At 38.9% G+C, this 12,638-nt stretch overlaps 2 protein-coding genes across 13 annotated transcripts in view; one reads left to right on the plus strand and one right to left on the minus strand.

Moving 5' to 3' along the window:
• The window catches only part of PEX5L (peroxisomal biogenesis factor 5 like), a 112,083-nt gene extending 110,627 nt beyond the window's left edge, over positions 1-1,456 (plus strand). For all 9 annotated transcript variants that reach the window (XM_069864681.1, XM_069864679.1, XM_069864676.1 and 6 more), the window contains one exon: positions 55-1,456. In XM_069864681.1, coding sequence (XP_069720782.1) covers positions 55-259 — 205 coding nt within the window. In that variant the 3' untranslated portion in view covers positions 260-1,456. The remainder of the gene's footprint in view (positions 1-54) is intronic.
• A 5,640-nt stretch (positions 1,457-7,096) lies between these two features.
• USP13 (ubiquitin specific peptidase 13) overlaps positions 7,097-12,638 on the minus strand; it is a 49,859-nt gene continuing 44,317 nt past the window's right edge. The window contains exons 21-23 of one of the 4 annotated variants that reach the window (XR_011338132.1): positions 12,081-12,384; positions 7,361-7,469; positions 7,097-7,225 (exon numbers count right to left, since the gene is read on the minus strand). Coding sequence is in view for 1 of the 4 variants with exons in the window: in XM_069865316.1 (XP_069721417.1) it covers positions 12,291-12,384 (94 nt within the window). In the remaining 3 variants the exon portion in view is untranslated. Of the gene's footprint in view, positions 7,470-7,498; positions 7,733-8,452; positions 12,385-12,638 lie in introns of those variants that run through there. The other 3 variants (XR_011338130.1, XR_011338131.1, XM_069865316.1) reach the window with 3 other exon arrangements.

A 12,638-nucleotide genomic window follows, 5' to 3' on the forward strand; every position in this document is an offset into this window, starting at 1 on the left:
TTTTACTCCAATTGTTAAGTAAATTATATTACTTGTTTCTTTTCTCCCCTACAGAGAGGCTGTCAGCAATTTTCTCACTGCTCTCAGTTTGCAAAGGAAGAGCAGGAATCAACAACAGGTTCCCCACCCTGCTCTGTCAGGCAATATTTGGGCAGCACTTCGAATTGCTCTGTCTATGATGGACCAGCCAGAACTATTTCAAGCTGCCAATGTGGGTGATCTAGACATTCTTTTAAGAGCTTTTAATCTAGAGCCGTAATAACAAAGTATCCACAAATTGATTAAGTGGTATTAGGAAACAGCAAACTTTTTTTACTACTCATCTCAAAAAGACCACATTTTCCAAAAGAGCATGGCAGAAGATCAGTAGGGAAATTCTCTCAGACATTATTCAAAAAGGAAAAGTTCAAAAGCACAAAAAAATGTAAATAAATTGAAACTCAAAAGACTGAAATGAACTGCAGCTAATCCGACAAAGCCCTGAACTATATGAAATAGCCCTTTCTGAAGAATCTTCATCCCATGCAAGCTAGCCATCTCTCTCTACATACACAGATATACAAACGAAAATATATTAAGAACAAACCTAGATAACCATTACTGCACATTAGAAGGGCAAGCAATGCATCCAAGGAACCTGCTTAGTAACTCTCTGCACTATGATGATATCACTTTGCCCTACAATGCGCATTCCCTATCCTTTAGTTTCTTTGTAGAAAAGTCTTGTCCAGGTCCATTTTTAACATAGCTCTGAAAATAGACACACCCAACATGGACGTATTTTGTTCTGAATATATTTATTAGTTGGCAGTCAAGAAATTTTTTCTTCCAAAGGCACCTTGATTAATTCAGGCCCGATTCTGCAGGCTCATAGAGTTGTAAACCACGTGCAATGTTAAGAGGAACATTGTACATGGAGGTCTATAGGATTAGACCACGTACATATGGGAAGGCCAAGTGTTGCCAGCAGAAGTGGTAATTTGCACTAGAATCGTTGCTGTTTAAACCAGCTATCCCTGATCTTGAACAGAGTATGTCTGCTTCAAAGGAGCTCATTGCAGGACCTGCACCTATCTATGTACTTATGCACTTTAATCTTCCTTTTTGTAAAATAGTGCTATGCTTGTATTTTAGTTACTTACAACAGAATGTACAGGACAGCCTTGTTGGCATAAAGGACCAAATATAATTTCCTGAGATGCGATGAGAAGGTTTTCAATATTCTTATGTTTAAAAAGTGCAAATACAGTATAAACTGCAATATTTATTAGAAAGATTATTCAATTATGCATCCATCAGGTACTACGCATATACATGCATGTGCATGCACATACATGTTGTATGTGAATTATGTCATTGCTGAACATAAGCCACAGATCTGCATTGTAAATAAAGAAAAGCCTTCAAAGGAATTAATGCCTGCAGACCATGCTCAAGGGAAAGTACTCCCTGAAAAAGTGGGAGACTTAAGACTAATATTTGATCCTGCGTTACAGCAAACAGCGCCAAAAGTCTCAGTGACCTCCATGGTAGCAGACTAAATCCTTAGATAACATCAGTATTTGTAGCTACTTACATACATGTATATACACACCATCTTAATTACCCCTCGCTGGATGAGTGGGGAACAGTTCTGGGGACAGTACACCACCAAATGCTCAGTGGATTGATTTGACTACAGCCGAACACATTCAGTTCAAGGTGAATGGATCATTAAAGACAGGAATAGAAATTTTTAGGGAGGTAACTTTCAAGTTTTTGATATTTTTAAATATTTTTCCTAAATAGTGAAAGTGTAATTAGATGGCTACTGTGTCCATCTGTGCTCAGGAATTCAGTGTGCAGGGTAGCAATTGAAATGTGTCAAAGCAGGACAAATAGTATATTTCCTATAAACAGCAGTAAAAGGAAAGTCCAGTTCAACCAGCTTGATTAAAAAAAAAAAAAAAACCAGCCATGCAGATCACAAAGAAAGAAGCTCTATAGGAATGGGACAGTTTCATCAGTACAAACATAAGATTTCTTGCAGCTGTCTGTTATTTTAAGCAACCACTTAAAGGAAAATTCCATATAAGACAGTGTAATCACTGCATCTAGTCACCAACTATAGTTTGTTAAATAATCAATTCTCACTACAAAATAAAAGGCTTACCCCTCACTCTCTTCCACAGAATAGAGATGCTGAAATAGGTACAGGATTTTTTTTAATAGTGCTTTATTAATTTGTTGTTTACATATATTCCTATTTATCTATCAAGCATTTAGCAATTGATTCCTGTAACTTCTCTAAGGACTGGCTATCAAGAACTGACTGGGAATGTCACTTTTGCTAAGTAGGCTACTCTTTGCATATCTGCTGACAACAGTTTGCTCTTTTGCTTTGCCAGCGATGTGTGATGACAGCTCTTTATTGATAAGGAAGAGCAGAAGGTGCAGCGCTATTGAATCTGGAAAGTGATAAAAGAGAAGGGAGGCAGCTTTGAGAAGAGGCTGTAAAGCAAAGGCATATGTGCTTAGATTTTGCCTGATGCCCTGCCATCACACAAGTTCTTCTGAATATCCTTGGTGCTGTGGTGTAGGATAATCAGTGCTCATCCAGAGGAATTAGCTGTCCAGAAGCTTTGGTTTTACACCCTTCATATTAAAGGGGGGAAAAAACAACTTAATTGTTTGACTTAACAGTCATAATTAAAAGGGGCATTTGATACTGATAGCAGTTCAGTAAACCTCTTCTCCACTAGCAAGTGGATGAGTAGCTATTCTGTTAAGAAAACCTAACGCAACCCCTAGCCTTCCCAAAAACAACAGACAAAGTATGTAGCTTTGATTTATCCTGGGATGCACTGCTCAAAACCACACTCATCCGCTGATATACGTCCACACCCATGTGACTGGGATGAGTAAAGTTTTCTGTGTAAACCTAGAGACAAATCACCCGGGCTGAACACTGCCTCCCCAAGGGGATACTCAGGCCCACAGTTCATCACAAGCACTGCAGTTCTGTGGGATGGGGCTACAAGGCCTATCTAAAGGGATTGTGCTCACTCTCGGAGATTATCCCCACTGTTCCCTCTTGTTTTAGATAGCCTATGAACTGCTGACCAAGACACTGAGTGAGGGGAAAGTCTAAAGCAGACAGACTTACAGGGCACGGTAGCTCTTCTTCTCATACCAGACACCAGTTCTGGCCAGTTCTGTGTGGGAGAGTGGCCAATGACTGGGCTCACCTCACTCTTAACAGATCAGACTCAGCAGCACTGGGGAATTCTTCAACATCCTGGGCTTTATTGTCTTTTGTACCCACTGCCAAGCACTATCAGTACTGAAGACAGGATTGGATACAGCTTTTATCAAATGTCTTCATGATATTTCTTAAATATTCAGTAGCAAGTATGTATATTTGCCCGAAACCGCAAGAGGAAACTTGTGAGCAGGCTGCAGCATATTTACACCCTGAAAAGGAAATTCATGTACTCATACTTCTAACCAAGCATGAGGTAGGATAAACAGGGCAGCTGCTGAGCAGTAGCAGATTGAGCCTGAGAGTGAGAGACAGGGAATCTGGGTCCCATTCTCAGCACTCCCTGGGAGCTCGACCAAGTCAAAACCTCCTGTCATGCCTGACTTGCCCAGGTGTGCAGGGAAGACAGGCAAATACCAGCCATTGGACATGATAGCAAAACATGAGAGCAGGGGAGTGCTGCTGCCTCAGGGACTGCACAGGTGAGGTCACCACTCGTGTAAACTGAAAGGTAACACACGACACAAGATTGCTCAGGTCTAAGTAAGGAAGCAGTTTGCATAAAGAGTAGCAATTTCAGCAGAGAAGAGACTCTGAGACATTTCAGGATTACAACTGCACAGCGTCTATGGGGTGATGCCAAATTAGAGTGCTACAATGGTTTATCATCATCTCCCACCTGTTTCCCCTCTTTCTTCAGAGGTGATTTATCACTGCCAGGTAATTGATTCCAAGTTTTTCAGTATTTCCTCTATTTTATATGTCATGTAATTAAAAAAAATATTTTCCTTACCCCAGCTTGTGACTGTCCCTCTCCGCTGCAAAGCTTTATAAATATTTATAACCTGTAAGTCTGATCCATCATGCTGCTGAACACTGAAAGTCTGTAGTCTTCATAGGAGTGCTCAGCACTCTTGGATGATTAGGTCATGTGCATGTATTCAGTTACCAGAGGACAGCTGACCTCTGATACCACTGCACATGCTAAGCAGGCACTGAAATCAAAGTGATTATTTATTGAGCCAGGACTTGCAAGGAAGGCAATAGGCTCATTTCTTGCTGGTCTCTTTAAACTGTAATGACTCTAGAAACCTTGCTGCAATAGACTGCTTAAACCAATATAAAAAATTTACTTGACCTTTTAGTAAACACATAAGCATATCTGTATCTAATGGTATTTTCTTATGAGCTGATAAATCACAGCTCTTGTAAAAAAACTGAGAGGGAGGTTCAAAGGACACAAAACCTCAGAGGACAATGTTGCATGCACCTACAATAGTTAATAATTGCAATGAAATATTAACACAAAGCATGCAGTTATGCTACTCAAGTATATGTTTACAGAATGCATGCAGAAGGCCCACACATAGGGGATTTTTAAACTATTGATTGGTATCTTTTATGGGATATCTCAAAAGTACTTTTCATCTGCCAAACTCAAAACAGTTGTTCATATTATTTGAAACACCTTAGACCAAACACAGAGCCCCTTTTAAAGAAATTTCCTCAGAAATACTTTTGTTTTGCGCATTTCATATTTGCTTCGAGTGTTTAATGAGAGACGTCTGGCCTAACAGCGTTTGCACGTGTTTTAGTATACTCTTAATTAAAAAACTAAACGTGTGCAGCTTTCACAGAGATGCTGGTTGTTTAGATTTTCACATTTTCTTTTCTAGTCAAAACCAGATCTCACCAAATTGCGTGAGAGAAAAAGATTCCCTGAACCAGTGAAACAACTACTATCTCAGTCTACAGTGACTTACCACAGGCCGGGCTTTTCAGACTTGCTCAGCAGCTCTAAAGGCAGCTCAACAACTGGCTGTCCCGTTTGAAATACGTAGATATAAAACTCTGCAGGATCTGTGCATCTGCTGCCTCCACCGATTTCAGCTGCAGACACTTAACTGAGCTGAAAGCTCAGAACATCAAGTTAATCATGAAGAGCTAATGAGCCAATTCAGAAAACTTGGGCCTGTCTGTCAAATGAAAATAAGAGCCCTGACACCACCAGCAGATCAGCCAGGTGATCCTATGAACATCCATAGAGCAGGGGCCGATACCAGAGCCACCACAACAGAAATAATAACCAATAACATCACAGGCAGCCACAGAGGCAAAGCCTGATGACTAAATCATCGCCTGCTGGAGCCAGGAATGAAACATAAATTGGTTGTAGATCTCTCTTCCCCAAACACGCATCTGCAAAATGAGGCATTACTAGTTACTCCGCATGAATAACTTGCACAGTTGAAAAACTGAGATTTCTGATCGCCAGTGTTGTCAGCTTAGCAGTCTGTACAGTGAATTTATGTAATTAATGTCTATAAAACGCCAATACTGAGTATCCATAGATAAAAGTAATAGACAAAATGCACTGCACGTTGTGAAAATAATGGTGGGTATGCAATGCAGTATTATCTATTATTCAAACTTCATCTAGGCTAGAAATCAGATTCTTTCATTATAGTTCTACTGGTTTTGGACTGGTGAAATAAATCAGAGGAAAGGAGTCCCAGGCATGAAGATATCACCGACATTTTGAACAAACCTAGGCAAAATGAAAACCAAGGATATCAAAGAATCCACAGAAAGTGTCAGACTTTCAGTCCACAAAGCAATAGGTCTTAGGCATGGGAAAGAGACAGAAGGAATCTAAAGTTCCCTAAAACAAGCTGTAACTTTACTAATGCTTGTACATGTGACAGCCCATTGAGCAAGCTTGCATGGTCAAGACTTAATGTGCTTTGATCTTTTTTTCCCCTTCCACATTTACAGAACACCATCAACACTGGCCAAAACTTTAATTTGAATAGCCTTTTTAATATCAGTAGTCTATTGTAAATTCAGAAAAATCAAAACATTTATAAATATATTTTATATATCAGAGTATAACATATCTAGATTAAAATAAAACTATATTGTTTTGAGAGGCATTCTGTGCGGCTTCTTCTATATGCTGTAAACTGTTTGAAAACCTTTGCAATCTTCCATCAGCTTTTTTGGCTTTATTTTTAAGCCAACATACAAGAAAGATTATAGGGTTGGCAGATACTTTCGCCTGGGCCATCTGAAGAGCCCTGCTGCTGCGAAGACTTACATTGTTCACTTAACTTTTTGTGTCAATAGTTAAGTTTAGGTGCAAGACTTAGCAGTGAGTGGGTGCTGGATGCAGAGGCGAGAGTGCAGCCCTACACCTGAATGTTTACATTCTGTTGCAAAGGTTCATATCGACCCAGATTGAGAATCTGAGTCTATAAGTACACATGGAGTAAAAGAATAGTTTCTTACTACAGGTAACTTTGCCTCTGTATACCTAGTGCATTATCAGCTGTGTATAATACTAAACACAGACCTGTAGTTTACTGATGCTTTAATTTGATGTTTCCTTGCACTGCTCTTGAAAACTATCTATTTCCTCAAAAATGAATGATGTGCATATTCGATGTGTTCTATTTATCAAGGTCATAGACTACTATTTGCAAAGCACCACATTTATTGTAGTATTTTTGTACTGTAACGGAAGCATGCCTTCCTTGGGTTCTTTTCCACATATTAAATTGTATTTATTTACCTGTATTTATAACTGTGCAATTTTTAAATATGTTTAAAAAATAAAACTGTCTGTGGCTTCAAATATTTAAAAATCTCTTTTTCAATTTGAAAGTGGTCTGGACCATAATTACTTTAACTGAAAGAAGGGACCTACTTCTCCAAGTGAAATAAAGGATTGTTTTTTAATGAGATCTTCTATCCTGCTGTTTATGATGTTAACATGGTTTTTTTTGCTTAAAAATTAAGCCCAGAAGGCCTTTTTTCATTACTAGACATTTTTCATAAATTCATCATTACTCTTGGTTATTTTTAATATTTATTTTTATTTCAACATGTATACTTACAACTGCAGTTGATACTAGCCATGGTGTGGCCTAAAGCATTTTGCACATTGCTCTGTAGGAAACAGACCAGTAACCTGGCACTGCAGTCCTGAAGCCAAACAAGGACAGAAGTCATGAGAAAAGCATTAGTGCCAAATCCCACATGCAAAATTTCTGGGGAAAAAAATATTAAAAAAAAAGAAACCACCACCATTTTGCTAAAGAAGTCTGAAAACATAATCACCTACTCCACACCAGCTGTCAGCCATGCACTGCCTTCAGTATTTTCTTGGCCTTCATCTCTCACCACAGCTGTCAGTGCCTCCCTTATTCATGTTATGCTTGTAACAGACCTGAGGGACAGAGAGATTTTACTTCCCCTTGTAGTGATGGGGAGCAAAGACCAGGAGTGGTGTTAACTCATCAGTTATCTAATCCTGCCTTCTGCAAGCAGACTGCACAAGTCAGCAGGCACAAATCCTATACAGGAAATTCTTGAATAAAGTCTGAGCAGAGCCTTTAGCTTGCACAAGAAGCCACATTCTTCCACCTCTTCCAGTTGCTACAAGTCGTGTGAACACAGTGCGGTGTGACTTGCCATGAGCACTAAGGACATCTGTGGTAGAAAAGAAACCACAACAGATCATTAAACTTGGACTTAAGGAGCAGAACTGTCTTCAGCTTTTGTATCATTCAACACTTCACATGGCTTCTACTCCCATGCCAGGAAACATCACATAGTGCAGTTGCTTTAACTCTTACCTCTCCTCCAGTTCCCAATCTCATGATTCTACAAAAACATGAAAGTATTGCCTTCTTTTTTGGCCTGTTCTTGCATTTACTAAAGAGTCCCAGTGGTCACACTGCTGTGTAAAGCCCTTACATGTAAGGAAAAAAGATTTCTCCTTTATTGAACAACAGGTCAAATTGCTAAAGTAATATGAGGAATTACAAACCAAGACAAAAGAGGAATTCGGGGGTAAAATGACAACCCACTTCCACGTGAACACTGCCAAGTCCTATGTACAAAGAATGTCAGCCAGCTTAAAAGATTTTAAAAAAAAAAACCACAAACCAGAAATCAATCTTAGTTTAAAACCGGTGTTCTATTTTGGGCATGTTTTATATCCACTCAGGGCTTTTTCCAATATACAGAAGTGCTGCGAGTCACAAGAAATCAAGATTCTCACAATGTCTTTGTTCCCTATGCAGGTTTTTTAAGTAAAACACCAAACATGACCACAAAGAGTAAGAAAACAGGAAGCACCAGACATACTCAGTCTATTCCTCTTCAATTCAGACAGGAAAGAAAGCAAGAATCCACAGAGTCACAAGATGTGAGAATATTTCTTTTTAATTTAAAACAGTTGCAACAATGTCATTCACAACCTTTCTTGTCTCAAATACTCTCCAAAATGTTAACGGTGCTTCAAGCAAACAATTCTGAATGGTGCAAAGTAAACCAGTACAGACACTTCCAGGATACAACGGTAAAACCACTGAGGAGTGAATAGAAATCAGAAACTGATCTCAGCCACTAAGGTAGGAAGGGTGATAGGAAAAATAATAAGTTATGTCCAGTTACAAATTTTGCATAGTTTTTCAGCACATGAAAACAGCAGATAGAAATGGCTGCTACCAGGATGGAGAACAAAAGGAATGAATTGGAGATACTTCCAGAATAAGTTAGCAAGCTCTGGCTGCATCCATATTCAGGATGTGCACTACGACCCAGTGGAGGCTGCGTGAATCAAAGACTGATGCTGGTTTCAGTTACAACAAAGTCAGTCAGAAGTAATGCCAGTGAACCCAGTAGAATGACAAGTGAGAGCAGTCCAGAAACATCTAGACCTGTTTTTAATTTTTTATAAATGAATTTTTTTTCCCAATTATATTTTAGCTAGGAGAATTAAATAGGAATTTGTGTCCACATGGGTCTACTGGATCCAGCAGGCTGCCAGGAATGAGAGGAGAAATGGAAAACTAGGAAAAGTTGTTGAGTTTTCTTCCTTCCACTGTCCTAACTTAAATGTGTCATACAAAAAAGTAAAAACCAGGACAAGAAATAAGAGCATTATTTGCTGGCAAGGCCTGGCTTGCCATGATTCTCAGATTAGATTGTCTCAAACTGCTCATGGTGATTTTTCTTCCTCCATCCTTTTTTGTCAAGAAGCTCTTGGCACACCTAAGCCCCCCCTCGAGCTACTACAGTACCCAGACACAAAGGAGGTTCCCCATCAACCACTGCCCAGGCTCTGCACTGATGCCTGGCCCAGCACAATGAATTGCACACAAATATTATTGGGAAAGCCTGATAAATCAGTCATCTATTCAGTACCGTCTATTTGAATGTAGTTTCTGCATGCTGGAGTTTAGAACCAACAAACAAAACAAACTCCTCTCCCTACGTTAGGCTGAAGAGTCAGGAGTTTACATCCTGCTCCTCCAAATTTGTGAAGTTCTTCGCCCGCATCCCAGAGCAAAAGTGAGATGACCATTTGGAAAAGGAGGGAAGCCACTACTTTGGGAGATGGTAAAACAATTTCTCAAATATCTGACAAACTTCAACATATTTTCAAGTGATAAATTTTAGAGGATCCATAAACCTTTCCCCAAAACTGTTCCCTGCACTTCTGACCCACTTGGTAGCTAGGCAGGCAGTACACGAGAGAGATGAAATGAAAAGGATTTCAGAAGCCAAGCTGCTACAGCTTATCTATCACAGACAGCGAATGGCTCTCCCCTTTCATTTACCATTTCCAGTTTATCACTTCTCAGATTTCTAAGTGTCTCCTGCTAACTGACACCAATCAGTCCCACAGCCACTCCAGTTTTAGGATGTACCAGACAAGTGGTTTGTAAGAGTTTAAGATCCATCCTTCATCCTATGAGACCAGCCATATTTCCAGTTCAATAACAAACATGGGAACAACTCTGGTGGCCTTTATTTACTCAAGGTTTCTAAATAAAAAGGTAGTGGCCACCATATCTTGTTAGTTTATAAAGAGCCCTTTAAGTTCATGAGGCAAGAGGAAAGCTGTTGTATTGAACTTCCTTGGAATTTAACTGGGCAGTGAAAAAAATTAGAAAAGAAAGAAAAAGAGAGAGGTCTTTTGTCCTTTTTTTACTGCCAGAATAAAAAAGCACCAACATAGATATATGGCATTTTAGTTCTTTCACTTTAAATAGAAGATGTATCACTGCATAATTTGCTGACCCCCTTTTCAAATTTGGCATTTTCTGGTGAAATACACAAACATTCCAAACCTGGAGAAGGAAAAAAAAAAATTACTGGCAGCTTTTATTTTGTCCAGTGGCTCAATAATTACAAGGCAGCTGAATCTCACAGGAACCACTTACTAATGTGCTAGGATGCTGTTCTTTTGTGTCAATAAGAGCACAAAATGTAGGATACTCTCCCAGCAATTAGCCACATTTACAATTATTGCATTACAATCTCTCTCATAATTTAAAATCAAAAACTGATATTTAAAAAAAAAAAAAAGGAAACTTGATTGGGGGTTTGGCTCTGCATGAGGCTATATGACCAGAGGGGGAACTATTTTTCCCCCAAGACACTGGGAAAAATAAAATGCCCTATTCATAATCATATTTTTAATTTGGGTTCTCTTCCATAGTGTAGCGGTCTGAATTTTGCTGTTAAACTTGGAGGCACTGACTGCATAGAAAATGTAATTACACTTCCTTGCCACTCTTGCATTCTGTAAGGAGTATTTTTTTTTTTTTTAACAGTTTCAATTTATTGTCAGGGCTCGGTAATAGGCAACTCCAGCAACAGCCTCTAAACAGTAGCCAACACTGTGAACCTTTGGGGTTTTTTTTGAATCATGAAAGGTTTCACACCATCATATTTTTTGTAGAATTAGTGTTTTCAAATACAATTAAAATATCATATATTCTTGTCTGTGACAGAAACCAAAATAACACCTCAAAAAAGTGAGACAGGAAAGACCAGACCCTGTCTACCCACACCTTCATCCCTGCCAGAGATATAAAATCCCTTTAGAAGGTATCTAACTGAAAAGATCAGAGTATTGGTGTGTTTGCAAATTAAGAAAGCCAAACCATCATTTCAAGGTGATGACTTTTTTTTTTTCTTCACTTTTTGCTGTTGCTTTTTGGTTGGTTGGTTTTTAAAGAGAGGGAGGAGAGAGGGGCAAATCTGTAAATCAGTTTCACTAAAGCAATTTCCCTGCCATGGATGGGACTAAATATTGAAGTAATCTTTGGCAGAAAGCAGAATTACACTGCAAGTATTTTGTCAGGAAATCAAATTCAGCTGGAATGTGAATGGTATAGACTGAAATTTCCCTGAAAGAAATATTAATAACAGCCTTGTCTTTCCTGATGTTACATATTTAATTTTATAGTCAAAAAGTCTACTTGTCTTAGCCATCTGTAATCCTGAACCTGCTGGAAGAACTTGCAAAAGATTAAAGACAAGCTGAAGAAACCTATTTCTGAAAAAATAAAATCTACTATTTCTCTTTGGCAGAAAATGTACAGAGCGCTGAGAGCAGATTGTTTCCATCATCGTTAATTTTGTAGGTTTATGAATCAAAAAGGCAAACCAAAATACTATAAAACCGAATTCCAACAGATATAACTCGTTTACTTTTCTCACTGTACTGAAAATAATCTCCCAAGCAAGATATTCCGCTTTGAAGAACACTCACACACCCCCTCCCTCCAACATTATATGCAATATGATTTCTCTAAGTGGTCTGGACTCTGGCTCCCAGTTACCAAAGAAGCAAATATTTCTCCGTTATCTTCAACAGATGCACGGGCAGAGCAGGCAGGAGCTGGGCTGAACTGGGCTATTCTTTTTCAACTCAATTTCTGGTTTTTCCATATACTAGCTGCAAACTCCATCAGTAATCTGCATGGTTTTAAGGTATCCTTTAAGGTGTATAAATTTAAAACAGTGTACTATACATTACCTAGTAGAAATTTTCCCTCTAACACTTAAGGCGGCATCAAATGACTGTTTTTAAATAAACTATAAATATTCCATGTTTTCCTTTGCTTTTTGGCAGTCCAAGGGTTAGGGGGTCTTTCGTTGGTTTTAGATTTTGCTTTTTATTGTACGCTCTTTTAGGGCAGGTTAAAAAGGCTTATGGCTTCTTAAGGCCAGGTGATAGATCTGAGGCCTAACTTGGTATCCTGTGGTAAAAATAAATGTAGCCCAGGTCTTTGGGAGGTCGTTCTGAGGCACAGACTCTAAGGTCATTGTAGATCACCCATCTGAAATTAAAACAAGATTGATTACATTCCATGTGTATAAAAATCATCAGAAGTTTATCAGGGGCTTCTCAGAATCAGACTTCAAAGAGCTTAAAGTCTAAAATTAGGCACTATAACAGCGACAAAAGATCAGAGAAACAGACAAGCAGGTTACTTGGCAGAGTCAGGAACTGAAAAGGAAGAGGGATGTGCAAAGGAACATGTAGTTATAGTTCCAAAAGAAGGAATATTGGGGATTCCCAATGCCAAATAAT

This window comes from Phaenicophaeus curvirostris, chromosome 10 (assembly GCF_032191515.1).
Source record: "Phaenicophaeus curvirostris isolate KB17595 chromosome 10, BPBGC_Pcur_1.0, whole genome shotgun sequence".
NCBI classification, from domain to species: domain Eukaryota; kingdom Metazoa; phylum Chordata; class Aves; order Cuculiformes; family Cuculidae; genus Phaenicophaeus; species Phaenicophaeus curvirostris.